General features: G+C 47.4%; 1 protein-coding gene across 1 annotated transcript in view; it reads right to left on the bottom strand.

Annotated features, from left to right (window-relative positions):
• Window positions 1–24,837, bottom strand: part of HFM1 (helicase for meiosis 1) — a 2,890,879-nt gene that overhangs the window by 1,672,064 nt on the left and 1,193,978 nt on the right. Inside the window, exons 13-15 of the mRNA XM_086925623.1 lie at window positions 18,274–18,317; window positions 18,029–18,130; window positions 17,784–17,929 (exon numbers count right to left, since the gene is read on the bottom strand). Of these exons, the coding sequence (XP_086781749.1) occupies window positions 17,784–17,929; window positions 18,029–18,130; window positions 18,274–18,317 (292 nt within the window). The remainder of the gene's footprint in view (window positions 1–17,783; window positions 17,930–18,028; window positions 18,131–18,273; window positions 18,318–24,837) is intronic.

Raw genomic sequence — 24,837 nt, 5'->3', positions numbered from 1 at the left:
GAAGTATACTCTTTCCTCTTATTCCAGCCTGTCCCCTGCCTCCTGTGGTGTTTCTTCTGTTCTTCAGTTTTTCTTGGATGGGTTTCGGAAACACTATGCGTTGTCCACTTTGAAGGGTCAGTGGGCTGCTATCCGGGCCTTTCGGGATCCGGCTTCTCTTCTGCCTTCCGACGGGTTGTTGGTTTCTCGTCTGTTTAGGAGTTTCTCTCTTTCTGCTCCTTCTGTCCGCTCCCCGGTTCCTCCTTGGGATCTTTCTTTGGTTTTGGGTGCCTTGCAGTCCCCTCCCTTTGAACCTTTGGAGTCTGTGGACTTAAAATTCCTATCTTTCAAGGTGGCCTTTTTGATGGCTGTCACTTCTGCTCGGAGGTTGGGCGAGCTGACGGCGTTGCGTTGCTCTCCCCCCTTTTTGAGGTTTCTGGATGACCCGGTGGTCCTTTCTTTGGACCCCGGATTTTTGCCTAAAGTTCGTTCTCGTTTCCATTTCTCACAGGAGTTGATTCTTCCTTCTCTCTGTCCTTCTCCTTCCTCGCCTTCAGACGTCTTGCTCCATTCTTTGGATGTGAGGCGTGCCTTGTCTGTCTATATTGCACGTTCTGCTGGGTTTCGGACTTCTGACTCCCTCTTTGTGACCTTTGGTTTGGCTGGTAGAGGTAAGGCTGCCTCCCGTCTTACTTTGGGTCGCTGGATCAAGGCTGTGATCTCTTTGGCTTACCAGGGCTCTGGTTTGCCTTGTCCATCTGGGGTTCAGGCGAGATCTACCAGGGGTGTGTCTGCTTCGTGGGCCGCTTTCCATGGAGTTCCCCTTGAGGAGATCTGTAAGGCGGGGACCTGGGCGTCCGAGTCCACTTTTGTGCGACATTATCGCTTGAATTGTGCTCGGTCTGACCACTCTAATTTTGGTTCCGGAGCGTTGCAAGCTGTGGGGGTCCCCCCCCTGTCTGATTTGTTTTCTGTTTATTATTAAACTCTGTCTTGCTGCACTCCTTGGCGTCTGGTCTGTTTCTGTTTGTGGTGTGCCAAAGGCCTTTGTGGGGTTGCTTTGGTATGCCTCATGTGTAATGACTGGGTTGAGGACGAGTGACGTAGAGGTAATGCTATGATTACTGGGGGTAATCCCCATTACTCTTAGTCCTACTTGTCCTCGACCCAGTCATACATCCCGCCCTCCCTTTCCAGGCCTTTGGTGCTTGGTACATCAGGATTTGCTTCTGGTGGTGAGGTGTGTTATAGCACCTGACAGGAGGGTGGGTGGAGTCAAAAAGCGTTTCCTGTTTTGTTTCCTGTCGTGTGGAATACCTCATGTGTAATGACTGGGTCGAGGACGAGTAGGACTAAGAGTATTGGGGATTACCCCCAGTAATCATAGCAGCAAGCAGGTAAGAGTAATTCTACGGCCTAGTGTTTATGCTGCTACAAAAATTTATGGAAACAAAATATTGATGCCCTATTATAGCTTTGCTTGCACAATACAAGATGCTGACGCATTTTCTTAGTCTGCCTGCACAAAGAAAATACTGTTACTGTTTACCGCACACTTGCACTTTAAACTTGGTCTATGTCTCAATGAATTACAAAGTTGACTTGAACAACAATCTGTAGGGTCAATCAGACTTCAATGTATGATTACGAATGTAATTATAAAACGTTAAAGACATTTTGGTGAAGCTGAGAAAACAAACGTATAAAAAGTTCATAGTATTGCTTGTAATTATAGACTCTTTTTTTATACAGGCGAGTATTAGTTATATGAATGTGACAATGTTTTATATATTGTATTGCTTTTAAGATGTTTTATTTTGCAATGATTTTTATTACTCAAGCAATAAAGAATTACTTACTTACGTACTATGTTAGCCAACATCAATCAAGTCATAATCTTGATTGAAGTGTGGCTCAATGGTTAGAAGAGGCAGACCATGAAGCAGAGGTCAGACCCGGGACCAGGGTTCAATTCCCAACGCGGCAGGGTCTTGAGCCCAAAATGTCCACGGACTCGAAAATTCTCGCTTCGGTGCCTGCTCGAATCACGGGTTCACACTCTGCAACTCCGGGCAATAGCTTGCTTAATCTCCACTATGGCCCCCGCGGCGGGATGCCTGGCTTTCACCTTGGGGGTGCCCAGTACGGGTTATCTCACAGGGAAAAACCGGACGGGTTCCCAAAGCAAGCGCTTAGAGACCGTTGGTGATAATGGGCTATATAAATATAAATTACAATTAAAATTACAATAATCTAAACTTCCTCAAATCATTAGGTTAAGCACTATTGCACAGTACATGGCCACAACTACAAAAAACGTTGCCCATTCCAGCATATACAACGTGGCCTACTAAGTTGTCTCCATACTAAAAGAGCACAATGCTCATGACCGATATAAATATTATCAGTAAAAATAAACAGACAATCCAATTAAAACATTTACAAAGCTACTTAAAAGAGGTAAAAGGATATGCAACTATCTCACTCTTTCAGCAATTTCCTTCTTGATGCACACATAATACCCAAACACTTTGCAACAGAGCAAGCAATCGCCGGACTAGGGTCCGCTCTGAGAATACAAAGCATTTCACCATTACTGCATGTACCCAACTGCTTGCAAATTGGTTTGAGCCACTTTTCTCTCGAGCGGGAGTACACCAGACAAACAAAAAATACATGGGCAATTGACAATGTTGCAGAGACACAGCTGGGGCAAAATTGGGAAACAGTGTTGCCATGAGCATTTAAAAGATTTCAAGGGAAGGGAGACAAACCTGAACTGCATATAAAATTTCTTATATTGTGGAAACTTAATAACATCTAAGTATTGTTCATATGAACTAATCAATTTAAAATCCATAAACTCCATAGTAAAACGTCACCCAGTTCGATCCAATCAATCAATCAATGAGGGGTTTTAAAGCACACTACTCACCCGTGAGGGTCTCAAGGCGCTGGGGGTGGGGGGGGGGGGGGGGTGCAAACAGCTCTGTAGGTCCTTCGAAGAGCCAGATCTTGAGGTCCTCTCTGAATTGGTACAGTGTCAGGCTTTGTCGAATGCAGAGGGGGAGTTAATTCCAGGACTTGGCCAGCAGGTAGGAGAAGGATCTGCCACCTCCTCTGGTCCTGTAGATGCAGGGGGCCGTGGCTAGAGCAAGGTCAGCAGAGCGGAGGTTTCTCTTGGGGGCGTGGAAGGAGATTCGTTTGTTGAGGTATTGGGGTCCGGTGGTATGGAGGACTTTGTAGGTATGTGTGAGCAGTTTGAAGCTTATTTGTCTTTCGACATAGAGCCAGTGGAGGTTGCTGAGGTGTGGAATTTGCTGAAGCGTTTTTTGTTGATTCCGGCCTAGAGGGCGTTTACGTAGTCCAGTCTGCTGGTGATGAGTGTGTGGATGATAGTCTTCCTGGCATCGGGTGGGATCCATTTAAGACTCTTGCAAAGTATGCAGAGGGTGTTGAAGCAAGGGGAGGACACAGTGTTGATCTAATGGTTCATAGTCAGTGAAGAGTCGAGTATGATGCTGAGGTTGCGTGCGTGGTCCGTTGGGGTAGGAGGTTTTTCGAGGACCGATTAGTAAGTGAAGTCGATGATACCCAATCTCAATACAGCTTTTTCTTTGGTAGGGTATAAAGCTGGGTCCTTAACATCCCAATAGCCCTCTATTCCTATTGTTACTAGTAAGGATTTCACAATGCGTAACCAACCTATCTTTAGAAAATTATCAAGTGCGCTGACGTCCATAAGAGAAGGCATAAAGGAGCAGCTGTTGCGCAACTAAAACAGTAACGGGCATAACTTGGCATTCTCTATGATAGAAACTACACCCAAGTCCAGCCTTTTTTTTTTTTGATTTTCAAAAATCTTTATTGACAATGTTAACATAATCATAATACACTTTTGCATCAGTTCAAAGCGATGTACACAGTAGGTAGTTAGTTGAATATCATAAATGTAATGACAACACCATTATGCAAGAATATAATTCTGTGAGGCACTGCTTTGGCACAATAACCAACACATCGCAAAGTGGGTCGGGCTGCACTGTAGGGATGGGAGTAAGCATAAGCAGAAGGGGAAGCAGGGGTATAGGGAGAGGCCGTTACTGACTAGCGCCGGCAGACGCCGCAGGCGGAGTGCCGGCGGGGAGCGCCGGGGAGGCAGCACGGCTCGAATGAGGTCCGGAATGAAGGTATGTCACTAATAGTCCCCATATGTCAATGGACGAGATCTCGTGGGAAGTAAGTCCCAGAATTCAGATAGCAATGTCTGGCATCTTGAGGCATCTTTTAGCCAGTCTGCAACCCCAGCACATGGCCACCCTACACCTAGCCAGAACGAGCAGTAGTGCGATCAGACGGCGGGAATAATCCGGGCAAAATTTAACAAAACCCAGCAGACACAGCGGTGGTGCGGGTCGTACCGGTGTGGAGGTATTCTCGGAGATGGCGGCACAAACCGCCAGCCAGAAATCTGGCACCCTAGGACATAGCCACGCTAGATGAGCAAAATCCACGGCAGGGGCAGCGCAATGCAAGCAACTATGGTTAGTTATAAGTCTAAGTTTGTGGAGCTGAGCAGAAGTGTATGAGACATAGCCGGTAGTTGGGTGACAGTTTCTTCGTCTGGTTGCAGCAATAAAGCCAGTCCGCCTGAGCGATATCCATTCCCAAATCCTTTCCCCAAGCCATGTGTGCGCGATCCGAGGAGATGGATGACAGAGTGAGGGCATTTAATTTAGTGAGGAGTGGGGGATGTATATATATAGTCGAGAGCCTGTGGGAATGTTGGATGTACCTTCCTACATATAGCTCGTAACTGATTGAAAAGCAAAGTGTCCAAAAGACCAGAAGGGGAGAGAAGAGAGTAGAACCTGTCGCCGGCATAAACATCTGCCAGCATTGTCAGACCCAAGCTGGAGGCATGTTTAGACATGCCGGTTGGTTGGAGTGGGGGAAAAGCAGGGTGCGAACAATCGGCATAGCGTTACCCGACAATATCGGGGCGTTGGAAAGTTTGCGCAATCCGGACCAGGCCCAGCGCAGGGTCTCAACTGTATCCACCTCAGCACGCAGACGACTTGCAGGGGCAAACAGGGCAGGAGTCAGTGGCCAGGGAGCTGCAATGTCCTCCTCCACCGCGACATGTGGTTGATAAGGGGAGGGGTGAATCCAGAAATGTAGAAAGCTAGCCTGGGCACTTGAGGTGTAAAGCTTAAAATTAGGAGCTCCCATGCCTCCTACCGACATGGAGAGAGTAAGGATATCGTATGCAATCCTGGGCTGTTTGCCAGCCCAGACAAGGGAGATGATCAAAGAGCAAATTTTCGGAAAGAAGTGGGCGGTAAAGCGAATAGGGATATTTAAAAAAAGGTAGAGGAATTTTGGGAGGACCACCAACTTGGCAATGACTATGCGGCCAGCCAGTGACAATGGGAGCTGGTTCCAATGCGGTATTTTAGACTCCAACCAGTCCACTGCTCGCCCAAAGTTGGCCTTCCAGAGGTTGTCCGAGTCCCTACTCAACCAGATACCTAGGTAGCGGATGAGGCAAGAAGCCCTAACGAAGGGGAAATCCGGGGTGAATGGCTTGGTGGCATCCTTAAGGGGAACAGCACAGACTTACTTCAGTTAATCTGTATGCCAGACAGTCCACTGAATTGTATTATCTCCTGCACAAGAGTGCTGAGGTTATCTTGGGGGTGGAGAACATATATTGCAACGTCGTCAGCATACACCGAACACCGAAAGACAGTCACTCACGCCCTGGTCACCAGCAGACTCGACTACGGCAACGCACTCTACGCCGGAATAAACAAAAACCTCATCCGCAAGCTACAGAACATCCAGAACGCCGCCGCAAGACTGGTCCTCAACCTGCCAAAACACTGCCACATCTCCCAGCACCTGCGCACACTCCACTGGCTCCCCGTCGAGGCGAGAATCACCTTTAAGATGCTCACCCACGCACACAAGGCCCTCCACGGCACCAGACCAGCATACATGAACAGCCGAATCAAATTCCACGCACCCCAAAGGACCCTACGATCAGCCCAGCTTTCCTACGCCGTGGTCCCCCGCACGAGAAAGACCAGATCGGGAGGCCGCTCCTTCTCCTTCCTCGCGGCCAAAGCATGGAACGCCCTTCCGCTCCACCTCAGACAGACAACATCGCTCCCCATCTTCGCAAGAAACCTCAAAACCTGGCTCTTCGACAGACCCCCTCCTTGATGGAATGGAACCTGCACCCCCCCACCCCACCCCCCCACCCCTAGCGCATTGAGACCCTTACGGGTGAGTAGTCGCGCTTTAACAAACTCCTGATTGATTGATTGATTACATGGGACCAGGAGGGAGCGGGTCGAAAAACCTATACCCCTCGGGGTATGGTGTCGAGAGGCTCCATCGCAATAGCGAAGAACATAGGGGACAGTGGGCATCCTTGCCGAGTGCCGCACTCAATCAAAATGGGATCCGATACCTCACCGCTGATTCAGAGACAAGCAGAGGGGCGAGTATAGAGAAGAGATATCTTCCTATGAACATGTTGATAAAGTCGAGACGTGGTAGAAGAAAAAAGAGAAAGGACCATTCAAGTGTATCAAATGCCTTAGTGGCGTTGAGTAGAGCCGCCACAGCGGGGAGATCGGGGCTAATTTGATGGAGAACCGAAAAAATTGTCCTGAGGTTATGCGAGGTGGCCCGGGTGTGGATGAAACCAGACTGGTCAGGGAAAGCAATGAGGGGCATAAGGAGAAGGAGACGGGAGGCCAACAATTTGGTTATCAATATTAATGAGGGTGAGGGGGTGATAGGAATCATGGCATTCAGCTGGTTTGTCCAGCTTGAGCAGTAGCGTTAACATCGCCTCGCGAAGGGACTGTGGGAAGAGGTCGCTATCAAAAGAATCGTTGTACATGGCAGAAAGATGTGGTTCCAACAGCGATGCAAACGTTTTATAGAAAGAAGCTGGAAGACTATCCAGACCGGGGGCCTTATCAATAGGTAAGCTGTTCATAACCGCCAGTATCTCTTCCCTGGTAAAAGGCTCGTCTAAGAATTTCCGATTGTAGTCTTCCAACCAGACCAACGCAATGGTTTTGAAATATTCCTCAAAGGCCACACGCGAGGGGGGGACCGGCGGTGTAAAGTTGTAATAGCCTGTAAAACGAGTCATGATTTACACCAGAGAGGTGGTTCTAGAGGGGCCGCCATCCTGCAGAGCCATAACTATGACTCGGCACTGGGTTGTGGAAGATTGGCTAAGATCCTTCCAGACCGATCGCCCTCCCTGAAGTGACGGGCTCGGGCCTCTCTGCCCAGGAAGGTGAGTTCTCTGTCGGCCTCTTCAGTAATTCAGTGTGCTTTTCCTGAAGGAACGCGAGGGTCTCGGGCCTGGGATGGGCCGCATGAGCGGCATCCAAGGCCTTCATTTTGGTTTCCAACCTGTCCAATGAGGTAAGGATGGAACAAAGAACAGTGGCTCGTTTGGAGATGCACTCTCCCCATATGACAGTTTTAAAGCCTTCCCACAGGGTGGAAGCAGAATCCACCAAACCAACATCTACATTAAAATAGTTAGTGATCGCTGTTCGGATCTCGTCACAGAAGACGGTGTTGTGTAGTGCATTTGGCGAGAGCCGCCATGTAAAAGCTCACTGTGGGGAGTGAGGGAGACGCAGACAAATCTGAACTGGCGCAAGATCCGAGAAGGTACGTGCCATATGAGTGATAGAGGTGAGCCAAGTGAGGACATCCAGCGAGGTGATCCACAAATCAATGCGAGACCAGCAGCCCCGAGCACCAGTGATGCAAGTGCCCTCACGGGCATCCGGCCACACGTGATGCCAGGCATCGTATAGCAAGTTTTCCATAAGTATGGACTGAAGTAACACGGAAGTGCGATGATAGGAAGAATGGTGACCAGAGCGGTCCAAGGCCGCCGAAAGAGTAACATTAAAATCACACCCCAAAGAAGAGCCGCCTGGCCCAGGGAAGAAATAAGGTGCCATATATGAGTGAAAAGGTCAGGGTCATCGGAGTTAGGGCTGTACACCACGGCTATCCTCATTGATTGGGCCAGCAGGGAGCCGTGTAGAATCAAGAATCGACCGCCAGGATCCGTGAGTACCCAAATAGTATGCCAGGGGAGACCCCTTCGAATCAGAATGGACGCCTCCCTAGCATAAGAGGAATAGTATGGGAAAAGAGATTCACCCTAATAGCGCAATTGCAGTCTGAAGGAGGTTTCAGGCAGGAGGTGAGTCTCCTCTAAGAGACAAATGTCGACTTTGTGCCTCTGCAAGTGAGAGTGGATGAGCCTGGCTTTTCAGTGATCATTAAGACCACCGATGTTCCAGGTCCAACAGATAGTATCATTCATGTTGTGCTGTAACTATGGGAAATGTGACGCTGAGCGAGAAGGCAGATATCACATAAGGCCAGTGAAGTCGCTGCAACATTAAGATTCTACCCAGAGTGAGAGCAGGATGACTACCCTTGGCAGGGGCTAGGACCAATTCAGAGCCTGCTACATGAGGAGACCCAGGTGTAAGGTTGACCATCAATGCACAGATAACAGCCAAGGGAGAAAAGGGAGGGGAAGCGGTGCCCATCATACATAGGGGCAAAACGTGTGCTATCTTGCAGTAAGGGAAAACAGTGGTAGCAATAAAGTGATGCAGTCCGATTACGAAGTGTAAAGAAAAACAAAACAACAACAACCTAAACCACAAAAGACGCGGGGTAAACCCATAAGACCCCCTCCCCTACCCCGCCTGTACCATTGAGCCTTCTGCGAACTAGAGTCCAGAATCTGCCATAGTAAAAGCAGACAAAGTGCAGTCAGCTGAATTACAGGAACCCGCCCATCCAACCACTCCCCCCACAAATGCAACCTAAAAAACTGAACCCAAAAACCCGCCACCCGCACACCCACTCCAACCCCCCAATCAGGCTGAGATACCGCCCGACTCACCCAAGGGACCCACTACTAGGAAGGAGGAGAACAAACATCAGAAAGGGACTTATCCCGTGGGGGCATGGCATGGCTCTGCATACACCACTGAAGTGAAGCAGGGTGGCCAAGCTATTGAGACAGCAGACAGCAAACAAATGACAGATCACCAATGAGTCAAAGCAAGTCAATCATTGTCACTAAGGTTGTCGGAAGTAGCAGGCTGAGAGCCGGAGGGTGACCTTCGTGACTAATTATCCAGCTTCTTAGCAAATGCAAGGGCATCCCCTGGATCAGGAAACATGAGCGTCTTGGCACCCTGACGGAACCTCAGCTATGCCGGGTAGGCCAATAAGTAAGTCACCTCATGTTTTTGAAGGATCCGTTTTGCTGGGAGGAATTCATGGCGAGTGGCCTGAACTGCCAGAGTATAGTCGGGGAAGAAAGAGAGCGAGTTCCCTTGGTGGGTGATTTTCCCCCTATCGCGTGCTGCCCGTAGAATCGTGTCTCGGTCTCTGAAGTTCAATATTTTCGCAATAATGGGGTGAGGAGGGAGACCCGGACCAGGGCAGGGACCTAGAGAGCGGTGGGCGCGTTCCACAACAAAGACTGAGGAAGGGATGTCCTCAAAAGGTTCCTGGACCAGCTGGTCCACGAAATCGTCCATGCGGGAAATATTGGTTGACTCTGGCACGCCTGTGATGTGAAGATTGCTCCGGTGGGAGCGGGCTTCTAAGTCCTCATTCTTATTGCAGATATCTTCCAGTATTTTATCCAGCTGAAGCATCTTCTGTCGATCCTAAACGGCCGCGTCCTCAATGTCCGAGAAACGGGACTCCGCGAGAAGAAGGCAATTGTCATGAGAGTCCACCCTGGCCTTAATCGAGTCCAGCCGTGTGGAGAGTTGATCGAGTTGTGATCGTCGACTTGACATCCAGCATGATCACCTTCAGGTCGTCATCACGTGCCGGAGGAGCCTCCATATTGGCCCCCGTTCGGCTAATACCGTCTTTGTGAGTCGATCCACGCCGGTCAATGGCAAGTTTGGGCTATTTAGGGTCAGTTCTCCCCATGACGAACAGACACCGACCAAGGTGCCCGGACGGCGCAAAGAGGCCAAACTGCGCTCGGGAAGGACAATGGCACAGTGGGCAGCATGCTGAGCAACACCTCACATATAGGGCAGTTAGAGTGGTAAAGCCAGCATAGAGCTCAGCGCCGAGTGGCGGCAGCGGACAGGCACAACCCGCAGTGGGCACAAAAGGGCATGAGAAGGCAGCAGTGAAAGGCACCAGTGCCCAAGGATCACAGGCAGCAGCAGCGTGGCACCACAGGAGTGAGTCCCTGGCGTGAGATGAGGCTGGCCAGCGAGTGCCCTAAGGTATAGGCTGTCAGCGTCTGGCAGGCTTCAGGGCCAGCGTGGCACTGTCTTTTGTGATGAGGGAGGTTTTAGGAGCCACAGAAGTCTAATGCAGGCCAAGACCAGGGCGCGTGGAGGGCACCAAGCACCTGCAGTGAGAGCGATGTGGCGGGTGTGGGGCTTCACTCTGGGAGATGTGGCGGGGTGAAGTTTCAGGGCGTCACATCAGGCTCTCCTCGCCCCCAGTGATGCAGCAAACTCTGGCATAGGGCTGCCCCTGCATGTGTAATTTTCGCTGCTGAGGCACAGGAGCGCACAGCAGGGGAGCTGAAGTGCCGTCCAAGAAGCGGCTTGGGCAGGGCACCTAAGGTCGTGGAAGCAGGCGGCCAGAGTGCAGTCCCTCGCAGGTCGCCCCACACAGACGCACCCGGAGACAACCAGCAGCAGGCGCAAAGCAGGGGGAGCTGCAATGGGGAAACTTGGGGGTTCGCCGCACCCGCCACCAGGCCCGGGCTCCAGCAGCCGCCCGAGGGGGCCCAGCCAGGGAACAGGGTGGAGCAAATGCAGCGGTAGGCCCGGTCCGGGTCGTACATCACACGAACCCCCAACCCCGCTGCGAGCAGCCCCAGCAGCAGCAACACTCACCGGATCTAGTAGCTTGGGGCCCCTCGCCGCCCCCCCGGGTGACACGGACCACTCTGGCAGCGATAAGGGAATCAGGCAGCGGGGGCCAAACCTGACCCACCACGAGGAGCAGGCCCCGCCATGCCGGCGGGCCGCAGACTGCGACCCACACAGGACGTCCAGGAGTCAAAACAGTACCAGACGGCTCCCAAGGACTTGCCGCTACAGGATCTGCAGGTGAGTGACAGAAATAAAGCTGTCTACATGCTAATTATGTCAGATTAAAAAGCTTGGCCGGCAGAGCCCACTTAGAGTGCGGCCATCTTGCAACCGGCCAAGTCACACCCTCAACCAAGTCCAGCCGTAGCAGATAAAGTGGCATGCTCTGAGGTAACAAGACCAGGCTCTCTCAGAAGCGTGTTCTTTGGTTTCAAAAGGCCATCCATCCCTCCAAAGCCCCACAGTTCAGCTCCATAAAGAGCTGAACCTACTACTTTAGAATCATAGCTCTGAAGTAGGGGTGCTCCTGGTTTTGCGCTATGTTCTCTTATTGGGGCCCCTGTTGTTTGCCTATGCTTTACGGTCTGCTTAATTACATGATGCTTCCATGACATATCTTCCAAGAGTGTGATGCCTAGATAGTCAAAAGTTCTCACCCTTTCCAAAGGGGCCCCTCCTAGAGATAATTTACCTCTGAAAGATTTATGAGGATTAAGTAATAAAAGCTTTGTCTTAACCTCTGATCCTTTAGAATCGCTAAAGTCTGAAGCGAATTAAGAACAATTGAAGCCTTCCTGGTCTTTTGTATACTAGTATCGTGCCATCAGCGAATTGTAGGGTCACCACCTTTACCCCACCCAAAGTAGGGGCGTCTGTTGGAGAGTCAGAAAGAAATTGAAAAATACCATTCACCAAAAGGGAAAAAAGGGTGGGTGCCAGTACACAGCCCTGACATACTCCCCTATTGATATTTATTGGGTCAGTGAGTTGGCCTTCACCGCCCAACGAGCTCTAGCAAAGTTTGCCTCATAATGAGTGATAGAATCTCTAGGGGAAGACCCATATCTCTCAAGGCATACCATAGCTTGTTCCTTGGGACAAGGTCAAAAGCGGTCTTTAGGTCTATGAAGGCGACATAAAGGCTCCTTTCACCAATGACCATGGTCTTCCAAGTCAGAAGAAGGAAGCGAAACACCTGGTCGATGTTGCTCCTTTTTTTGCCTAAAGCCAATTTGGAAGGGAGTCAATATAGTCTGCTCGATAAACCAGTCCTGTATCTTTATAAGGAGTGCACGAGTGAACACCTTTTGGACACAATGTATGAGAGTACTTGGTCTATAGTTGCAAGGTAAGTATCTATATCACCTTTCTTATATACGGGAATCCCCTCAGCTCCCATCCATGAATTGGGTATTTGTGCCCCCTCTGCTATTGCATTGGCTAAGGCCAGAATATAACTTGTCCAGTTTTCTCAACTGTGTAAAAATACGTCCCCTGGAATACCACCGGGTCAAAGCGCTTTTACCTTAGCAATTGCAACGATGCAGGATGTAATTTCGCTTTTAGGGAAGAAATCCTTGGCTCTAACATAGACAGAATCTGTGAGAATTACTTCTGTGGCTGGCATACAAGGCCCTGAATATAAAAATGAAAAGTGATCATACCATGCTGCAATAGAAATATTATTAGTCGGTGGTAATGGCCTATTAGCATCCCCCCCCAAGTAACTAAAAGCCAGAACTTCTGATAATCTTTGCTAGCACAAGCTTCCCCAATTAACCTCCATCTATTATCGTCCCCCTCCCTTTTAGCTCTCACCTGAGCTGACTTGTGGGACCTCCTTAATTCTCTCAATAGGGCCAAGTTCTTCGATCTAATTGCTGAAGATAGTTGGTGCCTATGGTTGAACTAGGCAAAATGAGATTTTGGCTTATGTCCAGGATTTAGGGGGCACGTGAGTGCAATAAAATATGCCACCATCTGCTCTAAAAGGCAATTGTGACAAGCCAGAATCTTTTCCAGCCCTCCCTGGTGATAAGTTAAGCTTTGGATCTCTTCTGTGGAAGTCAGTAAGTTCTGCTTAATTAATTCAAGCTTGCCTTCGTCCAAAGCCACCTGAGGCCACTTAAGTCGATGGGTATTATTTGATAGAAGTAGCTCCCTTGTTATCAGAACAGATTTGGGATAACTAGGTGAATCCCCCCACAGAAACTCCAAAGTGAGGCTAAGGGGATTATGGTCACTGTCAATAGTAGAGCCCACAGCCACATCAATCATTCTGGGCCATAGCCTAAAGTCCATCAAATATAATCAGTATGCAAGTCATTCCTATGGTAGGTATAGCAAGCCCTAAGGCTGTGCGTTACAAATTGGAACCTGTGTTTGATATGTTCCAACAGTAAAAACTCACACATGTCGTTTTACTGTGGAAAGGCTAATAGCCCCTTTGGTGAGGACAGAGTTGTAAGGCTGCTACAGCAGCCCTGCTAATTTCTGACTGAGATTACTAAAGTTGATACCGCAAGGTATCAAACAACTTGTTACATCAAGTCCGACTTGATGGCTAAGACAAAATTAAAGTAACTTGTTGCAGTGTGTAACTTTTACAACGTTGACACTTTGTTGCCCTAAATCCCCTGTGCTCATCCACGGCTGCACACAGGTCTGTCCATGAGGCAGCTTTCTGCCCTCTTTGGGAGATGTGCAAATAAGTCCCTGGAAAGAAGACAATAGCAGCCTGCACAGGAAAGATTTCTTACCTCTCCCTGGCAGGAAGCCGTAAGGGTTGTGGAGCAAAAGGCGATCTTCAGAGGAGAAGCTGCATTGAAGAACAAATGGTGAACAGATGGGAGAGGGGCTGTGCTATTGTTTAGGGAGACAGACTGGCACTCAGGCAGGAGAGGGGAAACCAGTTGACAAACTGGTTTTTCAAGGGTGTGTAGCCCATTTGGTAGCCATATCTCTGGGTTAGGCAGCTCCACACACCAAGGGAAAGGTTATGTCATGTTGGAAGTGGGTGGAAAGCCATATGCCACACTTCACAAGAAGTGGTCATCAGGAAGGAGAAAATCTAGTAATCCATTTGCTACTAACCGCGCCTACCCTGGGGGCATTTTCTGGTAATATTAAGGGCCCTCCTGGCATCCAGAATTCAGATTTCCATGGACTGGAGAAAAGAACCGAAGAAGAACTCCCATGCTGCACCAAGGACTTGGTGAAGAGAGTCTTCACCGACATGGTCTGCACCTGCAGAACCTGGTGACTAGCAAAGGGGAAGGCACTGTGCCTTCTGTGCCCTGCTCGTGGAGAACTTGTTTTTAAAGTCTATCCAAAGCAAGAGACTCCATGGGTCAGTTGGGTGACATCCTGTTTGCAGAACAGGACCACAAAAGCTAAAGAAGCCGGCTAGTGCTATTGGTAGCCCATATCTTCTTATCGCTGCTCCTCGTCACCATGCAGCACACAGAGCTAGGAACTGAAGCTCACATTTGCAGCGGAGTCTGCTGGACCCGGGAAACTTGTTGGAGTGCAGCTTGGTTGCCCCAAATTGAGCTACTATCCAAGGAAGGAATTGGCCATGACCATGATACCGGGCGACTGGTAGCCCAGGGGCATCTGGATATCTGCCTGGAATGAAAAGATTTCGAGGTACTTGGAACTCTGTGGCTAGAACCAACTTACCAAGCCGAGGGTCCAAGGAGTAGCTGCAGACGCATCACCTCCACAGCATCCTTGAGCATCTTCAGCATCCTGTATCCCTTGCATCAGGACCACTTCCATATGAGTCTATGGCAAGGAGATAAAAGTGTCTGATATTAACTGAAGACTACTGCTTCTTTTGAAGTAACTGTTCCTGACAGCCTTGATGGTCACCCAGATTGACTCCCTGATGGAGATGGTCACCTAAAGTGACTTAAAGTAACCTCATTGATACTTATCCAAGTTTCTCTTGAAAAGGTTTGTGTCAAACTTGTTAAATTTGCCTATGCTTGTTTGTGGTTAAGTGGAAAAAGTTCATATTTACTCTCGTGGATTGTTTTCATTGGGGTGTCTAAAAATACATAAAAATACAGTTTAGTTTTATAAATTGGTGTTTCATGTATTTCTTCTGCAAATGTTTGGGTGCTGTTTAAATACCGAACAATTGTTCCCTTGCGTAAAACTGGCTAGTCAGAACCACTGCTACCAGGGATAAGCCAAATGCTCAACAAACAAAACTTACTGGTCCTAAACGTGTTGGTATGTGTATTACATGGTGCGGTTGCACAACCATAAAATACACTAAAGCAGGATATGGCGATGGGCTTGGAAGGAGGCTGGGACATACCTCCTTTCAATAATTTGAAAGACCAGTTAGTCAGATGTTAATCCTTTCCTGCCTTACAGGAAGAAGGAACCCTGTTCTCCAAAAAGGAACTTGTGCTTCTTAAAAGATGAGCTAAAGGGCCTTGAGAGATGGTGCAGAAGACACTGAGGAGGAGGGGAAGGACAGCTCCTGAGACTACCGGTCATTTCACTTCCCTCTGACCCTGTAGTGCCTAACCATGGGGTTCTGTTGCTTCTGAAGAGCCTGAGTAGTTTGAAACTGCTGGAATTAGGAGACCTTTCGAAAGCTGTGATACTTCCTAATTGCCTGTACTCCTTCTGTGGTGATTAAAGACCCATGAATGGGCTGTGGCTCTTCCTGTTTTAAATAGTTTAAGTGCTGCATATACTTTGTCCCTGAAGAGAAACACCCCATTGAATGATATGCCAATAAGCATGAATTGGATGTCCGCAGAAATGTATGTGGATCTCAGTCGGGCTTTCCTGCATAGAGAGACAGAGTAGCCCATAGTCCAGAGTCCCCGACCTTATGATGTGTCTTGATGGATTCTGGCCATCAAGGACAACCTTGATGAAATGGTCTCCTACATATGCCAGCGATGCTTGAGCACACACATCTCTTCCATGTACCATAAGGCATTTGTGTATTACCATAGGAGGCATGCAGCACCAAACAACTTGCCAAAAAGTTCTTCCTTTCAAGAACCTCCAATTACTTGAATTCTCTGTCAGGTAGGTGGGTGGGTTGCAAAGGATTGCGGGATCTTCTTACCACAAGTACTACAAGGCTCTTCAGAGATGGAAGAATAGTCAAGAACAGTGGATCCCACAGCGCTTTTCTGTATCATCTTGTCACAGATCTATTTACCAGAGTGGCAGATGGGTCTATGACTATGTCCCATGATAGGTTCCATCAGGATGTCATTGAAAGGTAGGAACAGTTCTGCTGCTTTCTTAAAAACTGAGTGGAACAATACCACCACCGCTGGATCCGAGACTGAAGGAAGGTCTATCTCAATTTTTGGAGAAGTGTCCAGGTCACTGACATTTTGCAGTGCCAGATAATCGCCATCTCTGAAGAGTGAGGTGGAAATTGATGGGCCATGTCACTGCATTTGTCTATGCCCTGATGTTGTTACTCCCTTATCTGTCCAGGGTCAGAATCAAATCCAAAGAAGTCATGCGCCATATGTTAATAAAGTTGGGGAAAGCTCTCTCAACCTGTCCTGTACTCTTCCTCTTGTACAATCCGCTCAGCCTCTCTTCTGGATCATTGGTCCTTGACTGGTGCCACTGGCGCATCCAGCAGAGGAGGGCAGTCAGCTGGCTGAGGTGGTGGCACAGGTGGAGGTGATGACGGTTCAGAATGGTCATCCGTTTTGGCACAGGTACAATAGGCATGGACCTGGTGTCAGTATTTCTCTGGCTGGCGCTGAACTACTTCCTAGCATAACGAGTGGAGCCCAGGTGACGGGGAGGACCCATCAACAGGAACCCAAGCAGAGCCATACACAATGCCAATATAGCCAACAAGAGCTCCAGTGGAGGCTGATGTCCGAAGGAATACACCCCAAATAGAATGCAAAAATGGTACTCTGGGAACTCAGGGTAGGCTGGCATCATAAGGGGTATTGGTGGAACTGGAGCTCAGAGAGGGCCTTGAGCCGAGATCGGCATATGCTGTGCCAGAGCGTGTCCTGAGGTGTCGTTTTTACAATTTCCAGCTCCAAAGAAGAAATCTCTGCTGGAGGTGGAATATGTTGCCACAACTTTTCCCTTGATTGTGATCAACTTTGAGGTGTACCCAGGTGCATTTTTGTAGTCTTGTATCTTGTTTACTTCTATCTAGAAAATTTGATGGAAGGGGAAGAGCGGCCGTGCGATCAGGATCTCAGCAAGAAATTACACCAAGCCCACTAGTCATCCTGGGTGCAGGCCATGGATAATTTGGCCTCACGTTCACAGATGACCGTAGGAAGCATACTACAGTACAGGGCGCATGATCTGGAATTATGACTGAAGACCGAGCACAACAGACAGTCCCCTGGGGAGTATGTGGAAGACATTTGCCAGTCACAGGGGTGACAGGAACTTAACCTTCACTTTGAAAAGAGTGAGATTCCTAACTCCTTGCACGCACATTTTTATTTTATATCGATTGAGAAAAATCTCTGAGGAGATAACCTCTGAGGAGAGAGCTCACGATCAGTCAAAGGGTGCAGTAAAAAGAAACTGACATCAAGGTACGTGGGTGGGTGTTATATGACTGTAGTGACTTGACCACAACCTCCAGGATCATGATGGGGCCCTTACCCCCTACCAGCGCAGGATAGCTGTCAAAAGTTTCTAAACCCAGTCTGGTGCCTGGGATATTCAACAGGTGAGGAATTTGCAGGTAGACATATCCATTCGAAAATTATTATATTTAATTTGTGCTTTAATTGATAAAACATGTTCATTGAAATCTTTTGTAAACTTCTGGTAGTTCTAATATTTTCAGATGATAACTGAACAAATAAGTTTACATTGATACATGCTTACTTGAGGTCTCCCTGCTCTTCCAATCATTTGCAGAATATCAGTTTCACTATATTCTTGGAACATTCCTCCAACATAGTGCATTGTAGACTTGATAACTACCAAATGTGCTGGTAGATTTACTCCCATAGCTAACGTACTAGTTGTAACTGCAAGAAGTAAAAACAGTAAGTTGGTTTTACTGCCTCATCTGGTTCACAATAATTTATTGAAAAAACAAAACCTTTATCTTGTGTCACTTTACTCACAAAGGACAGGAAGATCTCCAGCAGTAAAGGTTCCTTCAATTATTTTTCTGTCTGATAAGTCAACACCAGCATGATGGTATCCAACACCAAACAATATGAGTTCTATGATAAATACCAAATAATATGAGTTTTATGGCAGAGATTATCATTTTTATTTTCATGAATTAATGGCATTGCCAATCCTTAAACATAACATAACATAAAATAAAGGAAAACTATTTAGAGAAATGGGAAATTTCTCCTACCTCTTAGTTTTGAGTCTTTTATCGAAAGTGCAGACTTTTGAAGCCTGTAGTGATAGAAGCTTAGAGTTACTTGTGGCAAAACACAACTTATTTTTAAGTAAGTACGCTGAGAAAAACAATTATACGAACAGGGAACTGACGTATTTAATAAAGTACACAGGGTTAGATGTAGGTAATTCCCATTTACAGACTCTTAAATACCGAATGTTACCGAATCGGTATTTAAGAGTCTGTAAATGGGAAGGGGGCAGATTTAGGTAATTCCGAATTTAGGAATACCGAATCTGTAAGATTCGGTATTTACCGATTCGGTAAATACCGAATCGGTATTGCCCATTGATTCCTATGGGCCTTGATGCCCATAGGAATCAATGGGAAATACCAATTCGGTATTTACCGAATCGATAAATACCGTATCCTGCAAGGGTGCAGGGGGTGTCACTTTGACACCCTCTAGCACCCCAAGTACAGGCTTGTGTGACATGTGGCACACATACATGCCCTAAGGGCATGTCTGTGTGTCACATGGCACAGGTGTGCATGCACAGATGTGCATGCACACCTGAATTCGGTATTTTACCACACAATAGGATTGTGCGGTAAAATACTGACTCTTAAGGGCCTGTGGCACTCTTAGGAAGGTCAGCTACATATGGATTTACCGATTTGGTATTTTACCGAATCGGTATATTTACCAAATCGGTAAAATTACTGAATCTGTAAAATTACAGATTCGGTAGGCCCCCTACATCTGAAAAGCCTAATACCAGTCAGAAACGGCCGAAATCGTCCGTTTCCGACCGGTATTAGGGCTCCTACATCTGCCCCACAGTCCCTTATACTTTTGTTGCTTTTGTATGTAAATAAGGGACAGTTGTTCTCCACTTCTCCCAGCAAATGGCAATTACTATTAATGATCTTACTGACAGAATTGCTCGCTGGTCTATATGTTAAGACCATAATAGTACATTGTGTATTTTTATCATTTCTGTTTCTTGGTGTGAGGAGGGTTTCTCTTGGCCAACATGAATTATCAAATTGGGCAATCTGGCGCTGTCAGGCAGACATTGGATATGTAATCCTCAGTTAGTGTCCCTACTTTTATATGGGATAGCACTAATTGTTAGCTGGTGCTGGTTGTCCGTTCTTTTAAGCGCTCTTTAAATTAATGATATAGAGGCAGTAACCATTCTTGACTGCACTTGTGTTAATGGGTGTCTTTCACATAAAATAGCACAGTGTGTAATCTCACGCTGGGTGCCCGTTTCTTTTGGTACTATGTGACCATGTAGAAGTCACAGTACGTGGGTCTATACATAATCAAATGTAGCATTTTCTCTTTAGCTAACTAGCAATTAGCACCCCTCCACACGCAGGATGTATACTGCGGAGAGGTAGGTTGTGGTGTTTTCATTCATTGGTTTACCGGCACAGATGCACCTAATATATACATTAAATAGCCTCTCTCCACGCTCTATCCAATTTGTCGTGTCCACGCAGTGGGCCCCTTGCAGCAGAATCACACGCGGGACACAGGTGGGTGCATTCACGGTTCTTTATTTATATTTTGCTTGCATCTGGTCATACACACGTCCGTCCCCTTCTCTGTCCTGGTCGAATCTGCCCTCTTCCTGTCCCCTGACCGGATGTGGTGTCTGGTGACCTGGTCACCTCCCTCATGACCCACAGGGTCCTAATGTCCTACTTGTCAGGTCACTACATCTCCCCCTTTGTTGCAAACAAATGTTCATGATGCTGTTTCTCCTGATTGGTTCCGCCCCTTCAGCCCTGGACCGCACTTTCCTATTTTTTGCGGTGAGAAAAAGAAAAGAGAGATAGAGAGATGGGGAGAGAGAGAGAGAGAGAGAGAGAGAGAGAGAGAGAGAGAGAGAGAGTCTGTCAGTCTCGTCGACCCTTCTCCCCAGTCTCTTTTTCCTACGTTTTTCTGTGTAGTCTCTTTGTGCCCTTGCATCCCCTCCTTGGTCGTCGTTTTCTGCCATCATCTTTTCTTCTGCTTTTCAGTTGTCGTCCGCCTGCTCTACGTTTGCCAGCCTCTCTTCCTCTTTGTCATTGCTCTCTCTTCTTAGCCTTCTTTCTGATCTTCCGTTGTCCTTCTTCTGCTCCCTTTTTGTCAGCCTCTCGTTGTCTTGATCATTGTTCTCCGCCCCCCATTTTGCTTCTTGTTCCTCTCTTTCTACAGCCGCCCCTTGGTGTGTTCGTTCCCTCAACAATTCTTTTTTGTTCTCTTCCTCTTTCTCTGGTCCCTGCATCTTTCCTTCGCTCGCTCTCAGCATGTCTCTTGTCTTTTTTATATGTCATTGTTATAAGGCCCATCTTTTGGGCTGTGCTGTTGCTCATCAGGCATGGCCCTGGGACATCGCCTTGTAAAACATGAATGTCCTCTTTGTTTATTTTGTCCTTGAACTTCAGTTCCTCTGTGAACTTTCCCAAATTTGTTACTTGTTTCCTTGCCCCCCAGGTAAAAACCTTCACCTGGGACGCTCTGAGTATCGGCTTTACTTCCATTCTCTCATACTTCGATGCACACATGACGTTGCATGTTGCACCACTGTCCAGTACAAAGTCTGTTTCATGCGCTCCTACTCTTATCTTTGCATAGTCCGTCTTTCCTCTGGTTTTTCTGTCTGCGGGCTGTGTTGTTTCTCCTGCTTCTTCTTCTTCGCTCCGCTCTGTGTGCCCCTCCGCCATGTGGTATAGTCTTTCCACTTTCTCTTCTTCCTCCTCTTCGCCTGACCCTCGTGATGAACTTCTCCTTTCGTTGTCGACATACCTGACATATTTTTTTGTCGATTCCTGTTGTCTTCCTGTTCTCCGCTTGTCATCTCTGAATTGTGCACTTTGGCACATACTGGCGTAGTGATTTCTTCCACCACACCTTCTGCACGTCTGGCCGAATGCTGGGCATGGACCTCTGTGCGGAAATTCCATTCCGCACTTGTAGCATGTTCCTTCAGGTCGTCTCCTCTCCTTTTGTTCCCTCCAGTCATTCTTCCTTCGGTCTGTGCGATCTCTGTTTGTCGTAAAGTGTGCGTTTTCTATTCCAACACTTTTCCCTCTGTCCATTTCCTTGGCATGTTCCGTTGCTCTCGCCTCTGCTCTCGCTAGTGACAGGATGTTCTCCAGTGAGATCGGCTCCTTTAGTATTCTTGCTCTGAATCCTGTGTCACGACAGCCTTCTATGATCCGTAGCCTTATTGCTTGCTCGTTGTCAAATTTGTCGAACTCACAATGTGTCACCAATTTTCTCAGCCTTGTCGCAAAGTCATCTAGTGTTTCGCCGACTTGTTGACATGCAATTGTAAATGTATATCGTTCGAAGTCGATGTTTCGTTGTGGGTCGAATTTGGTTGTTAGACATTTCTTTAGTTGTTCATATGTTTTTGTTTCTTCGGTAGGCAGGGTCACCAGAAGTTCTTCGACGTCATCCCCTGCTAAGTTCAACAGTAAACCTCTCTTCTTTCCGTCCGCTGCATCTGTATCCTCTACATATCTTTCAAACCGTCTGATCCACTTCTCCCACCATATTCCTGTTTGCGGCTCCGATAAGTTGAACGGTAGTGGTCTCCTGTATTGTGCGCTGGGCTTTGGATCTGCCATTCTTGCCTTCTTCCTTTTGTCTGCTCCTTTCTTTTATTTCTCTTTTTATTCTTCTTCTTTTACTTTATTCTAACCTTTTCTTGTTTCTTTTCTCTTTTGTCTCTTTTATTCCCTCTATTCTTCTTCTTCTTCTTTATTTTGCTTTATTTTAGCCTTTTCTTGTTTCTTTTCTCTTTTGTCTCTTTTATTCCCTTTATTCTTCTTATTCTTCTTTTGTCTGCTCCTTTCTCTTTTATTTCTCTTATTGTTTTTCTTCTTCTATTGTTTTGCTTTGTTTTAGCTTGTTCTAGGCTTTCTTTGTCGTTTTCCTATGGTCTTCTGCCTCTTTCCTTCTTTAGCCTGTCCTTAAGATGGCTGCTCTTTATTTTCCCATTATTTCTTTAATGTTGTCCCCATCAAAATGGCTTCCTTTTGTTCACGCGAGACTTTGCTCTCGAAGTCTCGCTTTGTCTGTTCCTAAGATGGCCGCCGCATGTTTTCCTTCTTTCTATTGGTTTTCCCGCCTGTTTCTAAGATGGCCGCCGGTGTTTCTTCTTCTCGCGAGACTTCGCGCTTCAATTTCTAAGCGCGAGGATCTCGCGCCTCTGACTGGGCATTAGCGCTGTTCCTCCAATGCTATTAGCGCGCTTGTAGATCTCTGTTGGACGCTGATCGGGGTGGGCTCCAGTGTAGCTCCTTGCGTCTCTCTGCACCAGTGACGTTCGTTCTGGTGCACAGCGCGATCCTCACACGTGAATTCGTCACTTCTCCTTGTCGCCAGTTGTCGTGTCCATGCAGTGGGCCCCTTGCAGCAGAATCACACGCGGGACACAGGTGGGTGCATTCACGGTTCTTTATTTATATTTTGCTTGCATCTGGTCATACACACGTCCGTCCCCTTCTCTGTCCTGGTCGAATCGGCCCTCTTCCTGTCCCCTGAACGGATGTGGTGTCCGGTGACCTGGTCACCTCCCTAATGACCCACAGGGTCCTAATGTCCTACTTGTCAGGTCACTACACAATAGTTATTGTGCCAGACGGCATACTTATGTCCTGAAGAACATAATGGTTCCATCATGAGCACAAGTTCTAGTGTGCTCATGACGGAACCATTCCGTCATGAGCCCATGCACAGTAAATCCTTCTGCTGCAGACAGCAGAGGGATTTTCCTTTTTTTTTTAGCCTGGGGAGGTGGAGAAGAGCTTCCTCGACCTCCCCAGGCCGAGTTTTGTATTTCTTTGCAATGCTGATCGCGCGCATGGCACGCTGTTGTCATTACAATGAAATAGAAACTGAAACTTAGTTTCAGTTTCTCAGTTTCAGTGCTTGTGGAGCTATCTCAGCCCCCCGTGCACCGAAAAAGATGGGAGAGGTATCGTTGGAAAGGGGAGACTCTCCCCTTTCCAATGATATCCTTCCCTAGTAGATCGCTGCTTGGGGATCACACCAGGAGGGTGATCCCCAAGCAGGGATACCCCCAATAGCACCAGGGAGGGGGGAGTGGCCCCTTGGGCAAGGGCCTTTGCTCCCCCATTTTACTTTGGGCACAAAAGTCTTATTGCCCCTCTGGGGGAGAAAATGGGGGCAGGATCCCCCAATCTGCCCCCCGGGGCAGAAAACCCACTAGACACCAGGGATTTTATTTTATTGATGTGGGGTTGGGGTCTGCCCAAAAACAGCTTCTCAATGCCCCCAGCCCCCCACATAAAGGTTGGGTCATCCACCCCCCTCCCCCCACCCCCCCCTGATTTCCCACCACGGCGGTAGAAAGCCCACAAGGCACAGGCTTGTTTTTTGCAATGTGCCTAAATGTGGATTTTGTGCCCTAGCGCAGCCAGCACATAGGGAAACCTAGCAAACCTATACATTATCGAAAACTAGACACGCAGGGAAATCCAGGATGGGGTGACTTGTCTGGCTCTCACCAGGTTCTGTTAACCAGAATCCCTTGCAAAGTTCAACATTTGTCAAAAATAACACATTTTCCTCACATTTCTCTGGTGGAAGTTCCATATTCTGCGTGGATCCACATAATTCCACCCAACCAGCATTCCCAAAAGTCTTCAGAGAAAATGGTACCTCACATGGGTGGGTAGGCCTAGTGCCCACATCAGGAAACGGGCCAAAATGCAACCTGGACACACCACATTTTACAGTGAAAATGTACACTATTTTGCAAAGTGCCTAGCTGTAGATTTTGAACCGTAGCTCTGCCAGCAGCTAGGGAAACCTAGCAAACCTATACATTTTCTAAAACTAGGCACCCAGGGGAATCCATTACTAGGTTTCCCTAGGTGCCGGCAGAGCTAGGGTTCAAAAACTAAAGCTAGGCATTTTGCAAAAAAGGGTAATTTTTCATTGTGAAAATGTGGTGTGTCCACGTTGCGTTTTCAGCTGTTTTCTGTCGTGGGCACTAGGCCTACCCACACAAGTGAGGTACCATTTTTATCTGGAGACTTAGGTTAACACAGAATGGTAGAGTAACTGTTATTACCTATTGATTTTCAATGCATTTTTGCCTTCCAAATGAAAGATATGTGTAAAAAATAAGTCATTTTGAAAAATGACCTATAATTCTCATGCTAGTATGGGTATTCCCAATTTCTGAAATGTGCAAATATCTACTGTTTCTAAACTCTATATTTTGTTCCCATTTCAGAAATACATAGGTGTCTTTCATGCCGTTTTTTCCATGAATACATTTTCCCAGAATAATTGCTATGTACCCGTTACATAATAAAAAACCATGGCCAGTAGCTGCTCAGTTATTGGCTCTGAGTTCCTAGGGTTCTAGGTGAACCTACTAGTCCTATATATCCCCACAACCACAAAGGTCCAGCAGATGTAACGCTGTATTGATTTCAAACACCTGTCATAATTTGAAGAAGTTACAGGTGAAAACATTGACACAAATGGCTGTTTTTCAACTAATTTTCAATTTTTCCTATATTCAAAGGTTAGTTTCT

Source organism: Lissotriton vulgaris, chromosome 1_1, assembly GCF_964263255.1.
Source record: "Lissotriton vulgaris chromosome 1_1, aLisVul1.2, whole genome shotgun sequence".
Taxonomy (NCBI): Eukaryota; Metazoa; Chordata; class Amphibia; order Caudata; family Salamandridae; genus Lissotriton; species Lissotriton vulgaris.
This window is presented reverse-complemented; position numbering and strand designations above follow the sequence as displayed.